Source organism: Lepidothrix coronata, unplaced genomic scaffold (genome assembly GCF_001604755.1).
Source record: "Lepidothrix coronata isolate B3197 unplaced genomic scaffold, Lepidothrix_coronata-1.0 Scaffold68, whole genome shotgun sequence".
In the NCBI taxonomy this organism is placed as follows: domain Eukaryota; kingdom Metazoa; phylum Chordata; class Aves; order Passeriformes; family Pipridae; genus Lepidothrix; species Lepidothrix coronata.
In genome coordinates this window covers 1,977,440-1,991,236 of record NW_016690248.1, presented here as the reverse complement: position 1 = coordinate 1,991,236, position 13,797 = coordinate 1,977,440, and the positions used below count along the sequence as shown (strand labels likewise).

The 13,797-nt window shown below is 41.8% G+C and overlaps 2 protein-coding genes across 2 annotated transcripts; one reads left to right on the top strand and one right to left on the bottom strand.

The window, feature by feature from the left end:
- Positions 1-3,808: 3,808 nt before the first annotated feature.
- On the bottom strand, positions 3,809-6,860 carry LOC108499053 (cytochrome c oxidase assembly factor 5). Its single transcript, XM_017818507.1, has 3 exons — positions 6,629-6,860; positions 6,283-6,366; positions 3,809-4,139 (listed from the first exon to the last, which is right to left on the bottom strand). The coding sequence occupies exons 1-3, from the start codon at positions 6,728-6,730 to the stop codon at positions 4,098-4,100; spliced, it is 228 nt and encodes a 75-aa protein (XP_017673996.1). The 5' UTR covers positions 6,731-6,860; the 3' UTR covers positions 3,809-4,097.
- A 50-nt stretch (positions 6,861-6,910) lies between these two features.
- UNC50 (unc-50 inner nuclear membrane RNA binding protein) lies at positions 6,911-12,498 on the top strand. Its single transcript, XM_017818445.1, has 6 exons — positions 6,911-6,956; positions 7,688-7,971; positions 8,861-8,981; positions 11,354-11,493; positions 11,570-11,671; positions 12,192-12,498. Exons 2-6 carry the CDS (start codon positions 7,692-7,694, stop codon positions 12,326-12,328), a joined length of 780 nt encoding a protein of 259 aa, XP_017673934.1. The 5' UTR covers positions 6,911-6,956; positions 7,688-7,691; the 3' UTR covers positions 12,329-12,498.
- Positions 12,499-13,797: the final 1,299 nt, after the last annotated feature.

Sequence of the window (13,797 nt, the reverse complement as noted above, 5' to 3'; positions counted from 1 at the left end):
ACAGTTTAAGACTGGAATTAAACTGTTGTGCTCTTCAGCTGTAGACAACAAGACACATATTCCAAATCATAGAATCATAGAATCAGCCGGGTTGGAAGGGACCTCTTAGATTATCAAGTCCAACCCCTGATCCACTACCATTATGGTTACTAGACCATGGCACTAAGTGCCACGTCCAGTCTCATCTTAAAAACCTCCAGGGATGGAGAATCCACCACTTCCCTGGGCAGCCCATTCCAATGCCTGATTACCCTCTCCGTAAAGAATTTCTTCCTAATATCTAACCTAAACCTCCCCTGGCAGAGCTTAAGACCATGCCCTCTTGTCTTGAGAGCTGCCTGAGAGAAGAGACCAACCCCCACCTGGCTACAACCTCCTTTGAGGGAGTTGTAGAGAGTGATGAGCTCTCCACTGAGCCTCCTCTTCTCCAAGCTGAACAACCCCAGCTCCCTCAGCCTCTCCTCATAGGACTTGTGCTTGAGTCCCTTCACCAACCTCGTTGCTCTTCTCTGGACCTGCTCCAGCACCTCAATATCCTTCCTGAACTGAGGGGTCCAGAAGTGGACACAGTACTCCAGGTGTGGCCTCACCAGCGCTGAGTNCATTCCAATGTCTGATTACCCTCTCTGTAAAGAATTTCTTCCTAATATCTAACCTAAACCTCCCCTGGCAGAGCTTAAGACCATGCCCTCTTGTCTTACTGAGAGCTGTCTGAGAGAAGAGACCAACCCCCACCTGGCTACAACCTCCTTTCAGGGAGTTGTAGAGAGTGATGAGATCTCCACTGAGCCTCCTCTTTTCCAAGCTGAACAACCCCAGCTCCCTCAGCCTCTCCTCATAGGACTTGTGCTTGAGTCCCTTCACCAGCCTTGTTGCTCTTCTCCGGACCTGCTCCAGCACCTCAATATCCTTCCTGAACTGAGGGGCCCAGAAGTGGACACAGTACTCCAGGTGGCATCACCAGCGCTGAGTACAGGGGAAGAATCACTTCCCTGGACCTGTTGGCCACATTGTTCCTGATACAGGCCAGGATGCCATTGGCCTTCTTGGCCACCTGGGCACACTGCTGGCTCATGTTCAGCTTCCTGTCAATCCAAACTCCCAGGTCCCTCTCTGCCTGGCCACTCTCCAGCCATTCTGTGCCCAGCCTGTAGAGCTGCAGGGGGTTGCTGTGGCCAAAGTGCAGGACCCAGCACTTGGCCTTGTTGAACCTCATCTCGTTGGAATCAGCCCAACTCTCCAGCCTGTCCAGGTCCCTCTGCAATGACCACATATCAAGTGCTGGGGCAGCATGAGTACTTGTGAAATTCATCATGTCAACAAAGCTGCTATGGTTCTGTATTTCTAAGTTTTCCAACCACAGGCTTAAACAAGAGATACTGCTTACCACCTACATTCTATGGCTGCATTTTTAGATGATTTCAATTTAATGCTCTTCTTATGAGCAGAAGGTGTCAATTTAGTTTGTTCCAGGCTTCCACTGAAAAAGATAGTATTATTTTAAAAGTCTGCTTTGAAAAAAAGCATCTCACCCAACCTGCTACTCTCCAGAAACTTAAAAGTGAAGAGAGAATACACAACCAATTTCTTATTCCATCCAGTGAATAATGAAGGTCTTTAATAAGTAATATAAACACACAGACTCATATGCTTATCACTTCATACTAACTTGGAAGAACAGAGTCAATGACCTAAAGAATTTTCAGAGTAAATGACTATGGCATATTTCTGCAGTTCTGCAATATGTGTTTACAGCCATTTAAATACAAATGTGTTTGCAGGATTGGACCACAGAGAGAACACGTTAATTGATGAAACGAGATGTAATGACACAGACAGGTCCTAACACTGAGGGAGCCGCAGTCTGCGATGTCAGTCCTGACAGCATTCAGCACTCTCTGACTCTGCCACTGGGTAAAACGAATGGGAGGAATGAGAGCAGCAGGGAAAGTTCTTTGCAAACTGTGTTCTGTATTTATTCAATACGAATTATTAGCACCACATATATTTCTGATTCTAAACCCAGTATGAGCCTTTTGGGGCCATGTCAACTATTTGTCCTTAGCAATTCAATTTCACGGATTCAGACACATTGCATGTTCCATCTTGCAAAATCTACCACAGCATAGAAATATGCACTTTTTTTAGTAAAACCCAGTAGTGTACCACAAGGCATGAGACAAAAATATTTTTAAATAAAAACATTTACTGTATTAGGAAAAGAGCTAGAATCAAATCTGTAGTACCTACAGTTTTCCATTAATAAAACAAATTATTATTTTTCCCCACAAAAAACATTAATATCTCTCAAGTAGAACAGTGGTCAAAGTCCCAAGACAATTATATAGGTAGTCATTTTTAAACAGAATATGATTTTACCCAACACTGGAATTGAACAGTGATAGTCTCTTGAGCAAATCAGTATTTTGATACATATTATAGGTATTTTTATACTGTCCTAGGTAGTTAGTGAACCACTAGGAAGTTTTTACAGTAACATTCTAGTGGATCGAATAATACAAATATTCTGTTAATTATTAAATCCTTAAATGTCCAATAGCAAACACTGAATTTAACACTCGATCTCCACTGGATTCAAGCCAATTACTAAAAATAACTCTAACTAGCTGTCTCTCTATGATCTGTTATCTGTCTGCTTCTTTCCAAAAGTGGTTCCTGCAGCACCATGAGGTGAGGCTTGGTGATTATGGCCAAGAAAGGAACATAGATCACCTGAACCATCAAGCAGCTGCAGCAGAGCAGACCATGGAAGAGTCCATGATTACCAAAACCCCATACTATTCTGACTCTTCTCTCTAACTGACATTTAAATACCTGCCATGTGGCTTTTTATTTGTTTTTGCTCCCTTTGAGAAGGCTTGTGAGTAATAATTTGAAATTAGAGTGCTAAGTTAAGAACACTCTTATAGACACCATTTTATAATTTTTGTGTATGTAAAGAGATGATATGGTAACCAGGCGGTGGAAAACAAAGGATGTTTACAGCACTTGAACAAATGAACTAGCTTCCATATAATCAACAGAACATGAAAATGTGAAATCAATGTTGATTTATAATTGCAAAAATAAAGTCCTACACATACAAGGAATATAAACAGTCTTTGATCACAGAACAGTTGCTTAAGACAGAATGAAATAATCAACATGCACTAATTCACTGAAGTCATCACTTTTACAAACAGTTAAGTGTTGCATGCATCTGTTCAGACTAAATGTAAATCAGACACTTGGCTATAAGCTTCAGCCAAGAAGTTACTATGACTCTCCTCTCTCACTGTCTCCCAATCTTGTTTCCAATCACCTTGTCTGAAGTTATTTGAGTTGCCACTTGTAAGAGTTACACTACTATTTATTTCTTAAAGGCTTCTAAAAGGCAGGGAATGACACAGAGATACTGAAAGAAGAAAAAAAATATTCCTTTGGGAAAAAAGTTCTTAATCAGAACCAGTTAATATTGACCACTGTCACAGTTTAAGCACTGTTACCCCCACAAATCCTACTTCCTTACCAGTGTGGCAATGAAAAACATCACCACTCCCATCTATTAGTGCAGATTTAGTGGGCAGCAAACCTACTGGAGAGGAAGCAACTTGCACACACATTTTACAACCTTGGCCAACTCCTCATCTCTGAAAACAGTTCTATCCTGAGGTATCCTCTGGGATACCAGTCTGCTAAGAAAACTCTTCCTCAACACATCAAGTGAACTCCCAGTTCCATACCTTCTATTATTGTAATAGCAAAACATGACCGGAATTCACAGTAAGGTCACAGAAGACAACTTCACTTCAAAACAGAATGATAAATTCTGCAGCTTATTCTGGATTTCACATATTTTATTTCAAGTACATGACAAGTACCCATTTTGGCCAGAACTTGCAGCTTTAGGCTTGTCTTCTTTTTAACATTTAAATGCACATCCAGGTCAATCTATCAGAATACTCAGGAGCAGGTACCTTCCACAAAAACACTGCATGAAAGGATATAGCAGGTACAATCTTCTTACTTTAGTCTCTGCTTTTTGTAAAGTGCTGATGAACCCTGAATTCCCATGGCTAGGTCTCTTGATGAAGACTTCAGTATCCCTTCCTTCCTCTGAATCTTGCCCTGGTATCCAACTGAAAATTGAAGTCAAAATATTAAAAGCCGGTATTTTGCAAAAGAAATATTTTAGAGTGCTTGTGCTACCTTGGCACTTAGTAACATCAGAACAAAGGCCAGAATAAAGCAGAAGGCACTGTAAAGAAAACTAGTGATATAGCCAACAAGCCATAGGGCGGTTCTGATGAAAGAGACATTATATTATCTTAAATCTCACACAAAATTAAAATTATGTGATAAGCATCCTGTGCATTCTGAAATAAACAGTGGAACAACACAGATGACAAGAGCAGCATAGTAGGACGTCAAAGAACACACAAAACCAAGGTAGTGTAAGTCTGCTTAATTCAGTTTTTTTCCAAATGTAACTGATAATCTGAAGGCAGGAAATTCAGATTTGGTTGAAGTGGGAGTCACTGCAAATGTCCATGAGGAGAGGGATAACTTAAATACAAGAAGTTTGTGGAAAAAATAGAAATAAATCAGTAAAAACTGAAATAATATTCAGCTTCTAAAATGTACAAGTTTATTCTTGGCGGTTACAAAAAAAGATTTAATGAAAGGCTAAAGATGACAGTAAAGCTAAAATAAAAGGTACACTGCAGTACTTACAGAAGCTAAATTGCAATTTCTTTCCCAGTGCAGCAGAAAAATATACTTTGATCTTGGGAGAATTCTTCTGAATTTAGATAGTCAGTCTTGAAGATGGCAGTGACAGATTGCAACTCAGCCGTATTCAGATATTAGATTGAGGAGGTTTCTTTTATCTCCATTAACTAACCCTCTTCCACGATTCAAAACTGCAGTAAAATTTGTAAAGAGCTCGACTACATGATGACATAGCTTATCCAATAACCTAGCAGCTTCCACTTTAAATCCTGTTCCTACTTAAATGTCTAAAGTTTACTGAAGCTTACTCTACTGATAAGACATTCTATTTCCTCACAAAGAAAACAGTATCTAGACAAAGTCCCTAATCATTTCAGAATACTCTAAATTATATTTGCATCTAGTGTCTAACTTGGTTTTGGACACTCTTTAATCCTCACTACTGTAACAAGTAAAAAATTTGGCAGGGCACAATTATTGAAATTCTCAGAATTAACAGGACAAGAAAAACATCACTCACCAGCCTTAGAATTTGGAGCAATTAAATAGAATCATCTAAGAGCCAGGCTTCTTCCCACATGACTGGATACATTCAGATTGCAATTTAAATTTCATCAGGCTGCCTTAACAATCCAGACAAAAATACAGGCACATCACCTGTATATGTTGCTACTGCAGCATCATAGAGGTATTTCAAACATTTAATACACAGCACTTTTCCTGTCTGCAGAAATAATAATTTGTGACTGTATGGATTAATATGGTTCATATAGGAGAGGTACAAAAAGCTGGAATGACTACTACAGAATGGAAGAAAAATTTTAGGTACCATTTCATCTGTGCACTTTTCATTATGTACCATATCAGCTAAAAATTAAAATCAGCCCTGCACAACTCATGTTTTGATACCATCTTTATAATATCTTAACTATTTTTTAAATATCATGGAAACACAAGCAAGACACTTCTGGACATGGAACTCCTATCAAAATAGGGGAAACTTTATCTAGTTACATTTTTGTTAGTATCATATGGGATAGTTCGCTATATAAAAAACCCAAACTGTTAGTTATCATGAATTCAAGTACTCCGAGAAAATTAATGACTCAATGTGAATTCAATGCAAGATCCTGATTCAACAGTGAAAGTCTCATTTAATTTCATTTCAGTGTTCTCTATACAGATTCTCTTTGGATGACCTTGCAGACAAAAAATGTCTTGTCAATATTTTATCTTACAATTACCTGATCTAGAATTTTTTTAAACCAAAACTTTACTAAAAACAATAGTAAAAATACCTACCTCACTACCCATGACATTCTAAGCCTAATTCAATATAAACACATTTTCCCAGTTTTTCATACTCTACTTTTTCTTCATGAGAACAATCAGAGTTTTTCTACATACAAACATCCATATTTGAAATTGGATTCAAAGGAAGGAGCTGTTCTGCTTAATGACACCAGCTTTACTGAATTAAAATGCTCTTCAAAAATGTGGGAAAAGGACAGAAAGCATCCAGGCCACTGTCACCAGACACGCCACACTTACCATTGATCTTTTGCATGCAAAGAATGTCACTTGCAAACTCCTACAGTGTCCTTCCCTCAAGCATTGTTTAGGGCTTTTGTTTTCCTAGCAGATGAAAAATAAAGGATTAAAAACTTGATTTGTGCAGCTCGTCAAAGAAACACCAAAATACTACCTAGAATCATAGAGTGGTTTGGGTTGGAAGGGGACCTTGCAGGTCACCTCGTTCCAACTTCATACAAGGTTTACTGGGGATTTCGCCTCGCTGCGATGACCTGCGCTTTCCCCTGGAGCTGTAATTCTCTGAGGTGCTGCATACAGGAGCGAGCAGGCCGGAAAGGGGCGGCTTGCAGGCGGCAGCGCTCACCTGCAGCACGCAGGGGCTCTCCAGCAGGCACTGCCGCAGGTCCTCCCGCACGCCGCTGCAGGCGCGCTCGTCCTCCTCCTTGTCCTCGTAGTACTTGGGCATGGCGGCGAGCCCAGCCCTACGCGCCGCTCCCGCTGCCGCCCGCCCTGGCGACACCTCCGGCCGCCTCCGGCATCCCGGGCGCTGCGGCCGCTTCCGGCGGGGGCAGGAAGGGCCGGGGCGGTGCCGGGGAGGATCCCGGGCGCCTGCGCCGCGGACGGTGCCGGAAGGCTGCGGGAGGCGGTGGCGGCGGTGCCGGGCGGGGTCGCGGCGCGGGCCGGGGCAGCAGGTGAGCTCCCCCCTTCCCCCCGGCGCGCAGCGGAGCTCGGGGACGTTCGGCGCCTCCCGGCCCGGAGCGGAGCGCGGGTCCCGCTGGGGGGGGGACGGGTGTTCGTCAGCAGCGCCGGCCGGGCCGCCCCTAAATCTTGGAAACGTGCGGTGTTACGGGTTGGAAGGGACCTTAAAGATCATCTAGTGCCAACCCCCCCGCCGTGGACAGGGACACCTTCCACTAGACCGGGTTGCTCAGAGCTCCATCCATCCTGGCCTTGAACGCCGCCGGGGTTGGGGCATCCACAACCTCCCTTGGCAGCCTGTTCCAGTGCCTCACCACCCTCAGAGTAAAGAATTTCTTCGTAATATATAACCTAAATTCCCTCTCTTTCAGTTTGTACCCATTACTCCTTGTCCTATCGCTACCGTTCCTGATGAAGAGTTCCTCTCTAGCTTCTCTGTTTTCCCCCCTTCAGATACTGGAAGGTTGCTATGAGGTCTCCACACAATCTTCTCTTCTCTAGGCTGAAGAGCCCCAGCTTTCTCAGCCTGTCTTCATAGGGGAGATGCTCCAGCCCTCTGTCACTTCGTGGCCTCCTCTGGACTTGCTCCAACAATTGTCATTGTTTATACTTGTGCTCAGTTTTTGTCACTTCAGCATTGCAGGCACGGCCTGCATCACGTGATTTTATTTGTAGCCGTCACTATATGCAAAACCAAACACATCTTTTGAAATTCTTTCTTTAGCAAGATGCTGCCAACCACCTTGGTTAGTTCTCGGAGCCAGGGCAATGGTGCGCTGAGCCCCAGGGATGCTGCAAGGCACACGGCCGGAGCGAAACGCTACAAGTACCTGCGGAGGCTCTTCCACTTCCGACAGATGGACTTTGAGTTTGCGCTTTGGCAGATGCTTTATTTGTTCACTTCACCACAGAGGGTTTACAGGAACTTTCACTACAGAAAACAGACAAAGGACCAATGGGCGAGAGATGATCCTGCTTTCCTAGTACTGCTTAGTATCTGGCTCTGTGGTGAGTGCAGGACAACAGACAGCGTAAGGGAGAGGGAGGGAAAGTTTAGGGATAAATATTCATTTTCCTTCCAATAACACGCAAAAAAGAGACCAGTCCATATGTATCATCCTTTAGTCAAAGTAGAATAGAGGAAAAGGGCCTAACCTTTTGGAAGTTAAGATAGGAATTAGAAAATGGAATAGGCATAACTAAAACTGTTTAGTCTTGAATTGATCTCTGTTGCAACTCATTTTCTGTTGCATTTCAAGCTATGCAGTTCCCTGTAACTTTACAGACAGCAATAAAACCCCATACCACACAGTAGTGCTTTACTTAAAAAATATTGAATATTTGGTTTACCTGAACATTATGGATAAAATACTGTTTTTACCATAAAGGCCCGAGTGAGATTCTGTATATTGCAGAATTAAGCTATAAACAAAGCGGCTCATCTAAGTGACTGAACTGCAAATTCAGTAAGTATTATCCCAGTTGTCTTCTGTTAAAAAGCATATTGCTATTTGTAATAGCAAAAATATTTCATATAACTTTGAAATAAAACTATATATCACCACGCATGTGTTTTGGGTTCACAAGGAGCTTTTCTAAAACAATGTTCTATTTTAGCATTGTGTGAATTTTTTAAAAAATAGTTTGAGTGGAGAAATACAATTAAGCCTGAGTACAGACGAGTGTTCAATCTGTGAGAGGGATTATATTATGAATAAATTACATTATATCTAGGTTTTGGTGGAAAAAAATGAGCTGTTGGACTAAAAATCTTGGGGGGAAAAAATAAAAAGGAAAGTGGAGATTTCATAACAGTATATTCAAAGAAACCCCATCAGTTTAAGATCTCATGCTTTCTTTTCTACAGCTGACTTTAATAATCTTTTTCTGCTTTCAGTGTCTACTGTAGGATTTGGATTTGTGCTGGACATGGGGTTTTTTGAAACAATAAAGCTGCTACTTTGGGTTGTATTCATAGACTGCGTTGGCGTTGGCCTCCTGATTGCAACTCTGATGTGGTAAGTAGTGGTTTCTGAAACTGAGTTCAGTATTGCTATTCAGACGTGGAGAGTCCTCTGCTGTTTGCAAGACACTTGGTTCTTTGTTTAGGGTAAACTTATTAAGCAAGTATTGCCTGTAAGTTTTGTGCTGTTGTAGTAATTGTTTCAAAATGTTGCAATAAAAAAGAACACATCTTTTTCTTCACTATTTCTTGCAAAAGATAAAAAAAAAATCAGGAAGTGTGTATTATGGTAAACATTCCAGCTTCTTTTCTTTCTTTTTGAGCTGGTTAATAGTCAGCAGTAATGCCAAATAAAAAATGTGTTCAAAAAACCCCAAACTGTTCAATCAGAATAATGAATGAAAAAAATAAGCAATGTAAGACTGAGGATGATTCTCTTTAAGCCCACGCTCCTTGCTGAAGATTTTAGCAAGTGCCACAACAAGCCACATCCGTTCTGTCTCACATGTGGCAGCTTCGCTGCTTTGGTGCTATTCACTGCTGGTTTTATCCTCTAGTGTCCAGGGACTTGCAGAAGTGGAGAAGCAGGAGCAGGTCAGCTTACAATCCAGGCCTCAGCACCGTGGATGTGTCCTGCAGCAATGAGGGAGCCATGAAACAATGGGAAGCTGCTGTTTCTGTGCTGTGGCAAAGGGAGGGCACCAAAGAAAGTATTTTTATTTTACCAAGAACTTAAGAAAGTAAAAGCATTTAGAAGAGTTCTTAGTGATGGAGCTGACATCTTAAACTGATGCTGATTGGAAAAGGGATAAATTCCTTTCAAACCGTGGCCTCAGGAACTCCTGCAAACTTCAGGAAGAGGCACGTACAAGAACCGTAGCTGATAGATGAAAAGTCCATCTGACCTATGCTTGTGTCTGGGACAGCAACCCATAAATTGCTTGGGGAAGAGCTTATAGTAAAGCTCTCTGCTCCCAGCCTGCCATTCTCTAGCAATTTGTGCCTCAGGGTGCAGTCTTCTGAACCAGGAAGGCTTCAGCATTGCTGATTTTCCTCTATCTTTTAATTGGCTTCCTGCAGGCCTCAGTACTAGTCATCTGGCTCCAGTTCGGTTCAAGTCCCTTCTTCCAGTGCAGGCTCACCCTTTTTTCCAAAAACTCACCCCATTCTTAAAGAGTCTAAACCCCTTCATGTCTTGCCTCATCTCACCTTACCCCCAGGCTGTGCCTCCTTCTGACCCCACCCTTGGCACAAAGAGTATGTCAGAGGAAGCTTTCATGAAAACTCTGGTCCCTTAACTCATTTCTGAGGATGTATTGACTTCTTGTTCCTCTTCTAAATGTGATAAATTTTGTTATGTGAACAGAACTTAAGCTGAAGCACAGTCCTGAGGCTTATTCCATAGCCTCTAACACCAGGCAGTGCACATTCCATTTGCATTTCTTTTCAGTAAGAATAGGCTCATGTTATGAGCACTATCCAGTTCTCCTCCTGTCTTTGCAGTGCACCAGTTCTGTAGAGATGAAATAAGCCATCTTGTGTGATGTCTGCTGATCCTGTATGGGCACTTTACTGAAGTTTCCTCCCTGTGTGTACAGAGAGAAGTCGCAGCTTGTGGCTGCATTGATAAGATTGTAGCGCTGGTTTCTTTAAAGAAGCATTTTGTTTCTGTATTACGGGCAGTGTAATACAGTGTTCCAGCTGTCTGTCGTGGTTTGAGAACCCCAAAATCCAATTCTTAGCTTAGTCCTGCTCTCTCTCTCTCTCGGCTCTCTCAGACAACTCTGTGTCTGCCTTGGCTGCGTGCTGTTTGCTGCTTCTTCGGTTCTTATCTGTTGGCTCTTTGCCACTGTCCTCTGTCCGCTGCTGCCTCTGCTGCTGCTCCGTTTGCTCACTCACAGTGGAGAAAACTCCTTCAGCTTCCTAGCTACAGGCACTTAGCTCAGTTTAACACTGCTCCAAGTCCCTGCAGCCCCCCCCACCTGGGACTGGGGGGCCCAGCCCCCAGTGGGGCTGCTGCTTCTGCTCGTGGCTTTACATGGCTACTTCTTCCACCCCAAAACTACAACTACCTTCTCTTCCGTTCTGCTTGTGATATGTTTATATTTTGCAGAAGCGCTCATTGGGTAAAACCTCAAAACTTCAAGGGTCACCACCCCCTGGGGTTTTACCATTTTATAACTGCAGGGGGGAAAACTGTTTCCCCCCACCACACTGTCGCATGCAGGGGGATGTAATCATAGTTTTAACAAAAACATTTTAACAATGGTCTGGTCTGCATGATTCTTGCATGTTTTTCCTGCCAGATAGCAGACACTTTTGGGTGGAGAATTGGAATTGCATATGACTTACTATGTCAAACCTGTGTTTTGATTGTCAGCTTTATAGATTCACATTAACAATAATCTCAAATATCTTTTTATGTAGGTTCATTTCTAATAAGTATTTGGTGAAGCAGCAGAACAGAGACTATGATGTGGAGTGGGGGTATGCCTTTGATGTGCATCTGAATGCCTTCTACCCACTTCTAGTAATTTTGCATTTTATCCAGCTGTTCTTCATCAACTGTAAGTAGAATACTTTGAGCTCTCTGCTTCAAAATGGTGCGCTATCAAAACAGCTGAGAGCAGTTATCTCTTGCAGATGTCATCATATCTGACTCTGTCATTGGGTATTTTGTTGGGAATACATTATGGTTGATTGCCATCGGCTATTATATCTATGTGACATTCCTAGGATACAGTGGTGAGTGACATCAATTTCTTTTGTATTCATTTGACTAAAAACAAGAGCATGTTTTCAGTCTATTAATTTGATCTTAGTATATTTATTTGTAAAGCAGAGGCTCAGCTGGGTGTTGAAGTAATTCTTTGTGGTAAAAGAAGTTTGATAGAAATTTACCCATCCGGATTTTCAGCTGAGTGTACATATTAACCAGAGAATTTGTATTCTCCACTTTACCAACTTCCCTTCTTGTATTAGACCTGTAGAACCACAACTTCGTTTCCTTGTTCCTCTGTAAATCCACTTCAAGATGTCTGCATTAGATAAAAATTCTTTAATGAGTCTAAGGCCACAGTTTTTGGTAAAGCAGTTTCAAAAAGCATTATGTAGTAACAGTAGGACTAGTAGGGCAGAGATGCCCGAGGATGACAGTAGAGCAGAACTGTTTTTTCGTGCTGTCTTGCCCCAAGGCCACTCCACATGAAGCACCTTTTTTAAAGAGCACTACTTTATACTTGCTTCATTGTTGCTTCTGTTTCAGCATTGCCCTTTTTGAAGAACACAGCTATTCTTTTGTATCCCTTTGCACTTCTCATCATGCTCTATTTGATCTCACTAGCATGTGGATGGAACTTCACCAAGATGCTTTGCTCCTTCTATAAATACAGAGTGAAATAAACCCAGGACTTCATGTATCTAATGTTTATTTTCTTTTTACGTTAGCCGTTTTTGACAGTAAAAAAAAATTTAGAACATTTTGTAAATGGTTGTAAATTTCTCTTTATTGTAGATAATTGTGTAAAAAAGTTTGAAGTGTCCTTTTTTATTAAAATATTTACAACAGTAAACATGTTAGCAATTTTGTTCAAATACTTTCTCAGTACATTCCTAAAAACAAGTTACTTGTACATCTCTGTAGCTTAAATTTAACTGCAACAAGTCTATGTAGCATAACTCTTACTGCAGGTATTTTGCACATACTGGTATAAGCTCTACATTATGAGGGGTTTAAGTGACACCAAAAAGCAGTTTTATTGAAGAGCAGTATTGGAATACCTTGCCTTGGGACTGTGTGAAAGTAGAGATCTTAAGAGAGTGTTGCGATGGTAAAGCAACAACTGTCTCTAGATAGAGATCTGTCCTCTCCTTGCATGAAAGAACTTGAGAACAGATTTATTTTAGTGACTACTTCAAATATACGTGGACAGCTCTGGCACACAGAAGAAACAGTGATGAAAGGCACAATTAACATGACCCATATCAGGTTTCCAAAAATAGCAGCAAGTTTTTAAACCCAATCTCTAGCAGTCCAGTGGGTATTATTACATCCACCATTTTGAGTGGCAGGTCAATGAACATGGAAAAAAAGTACAAATTAGTTTGGCTACAAGGGTGGGCTCGTGGCAATGCCTGCAGCTGTAAAGTCCACAAGGCAGGAGTATAAACTGACCATCACAAACAATACCTTATGGAGAGTGAAGATGACAGCTTTCCAACATGGTGTTCACTAGGATTCAGTTTCCAAAACAACACAAGAGTAAACTGGTTACAGTAAGACTTAATATTTCAATACTAGAATTTGATCTCTAAGGAAAAACTATATTTTATCTCAAAATACCAAATATGCTGGCAGTGCATCTTACAGTACGTGTGTCTCAGCCACTGTTAAGGCTTGAAGAGAAGTGTGTTTCCCTCTCAGCAATGCTGAGCAACGTTCTCCTTTAAACAAGGAAAGCACTGAACTGCTGATCCATGGAAGGCGAAGGATTCCAGTCAGGACCTGCTCCCTCCCTGGCAAACAGCACAAACTCCCGTCCTGCAGGCAGCTGCAGCCTAACTGTACACCTTTTTCCTAACAGGAATCCTAGCACCAGTGATCACCCACTTCAGTTCAAGAGTAAAAATTCATATTTAGTGCCCTTTAGATACCATTGAAGGACTCGGGGCCTGTGTACCTTCCCTTTAGAGATATCAAAGTTCACCCTCTTTAAAGAAGGCTTCATCATTCTCAAAATTAAGCTACTTTAACTTCTGGCAGCTCATTGTTTAGAGCAGAAATGAGCAAAACCCTTCAGAGACCCCTCGGGTCAGAAAAGTGACACTGTCAAGGACCAATTCAGCAGGTCTCCATAGGGTGTGTGTTTTAA

What these genes read in the sequence shown, in the direction of transcription:
- UNC50 (XM_017818445.1), top strand. Translation starts at nt 7,692, where the DNA reads ATGCTGCCAACCACCTTGGTTAGTTCTCGGAGCCAGGGCAATGGTGCG. An exon ending in GCTTAGTATCTGGCTCTGTG is followed by an intron (nt 7,972 to 8,860) that starts GTGAGTGCAGGA and finishes TTCTGCTTTCAG; the next exon opens with TGTCTACTGTAGGATTTGGA. An exon ending in CTGATTGCAACTCTGATGTG is followed by an intron (nt 8,982 to 11,353) that starts GTAAGTAGTGGT and finishes CTTTTTATGTAG; the next exon opens with GTTCATTTCTAATAAGTATT.
- LOC108499053 (XM_017818507.1), bottom strand. Translation starts at nt 6,730, where the DNA reads ATGCCCAAGTACTACGAGGACAAGGAGGAGGACGAGCGCGCCTGCAGC. An exon ending in AGAGCCCCTGCGTGCTGCAG is followed by an intron (nt 6,367 to 6,628) that starts GTGAGCGCTGCC and finishes TTCATCTGCTAG; the next exon opens with GAAAACAAAAGCCCTAAACA. An exon ending in TTGCATGCAAAAGATCAATG is followed by an intron (nt 4,140 to 6,282) that starts GTAAGTGTGGCG and finishes TTCAATTTTCAG; the next exon opens with TTGGATACCAGGGCAAGATT.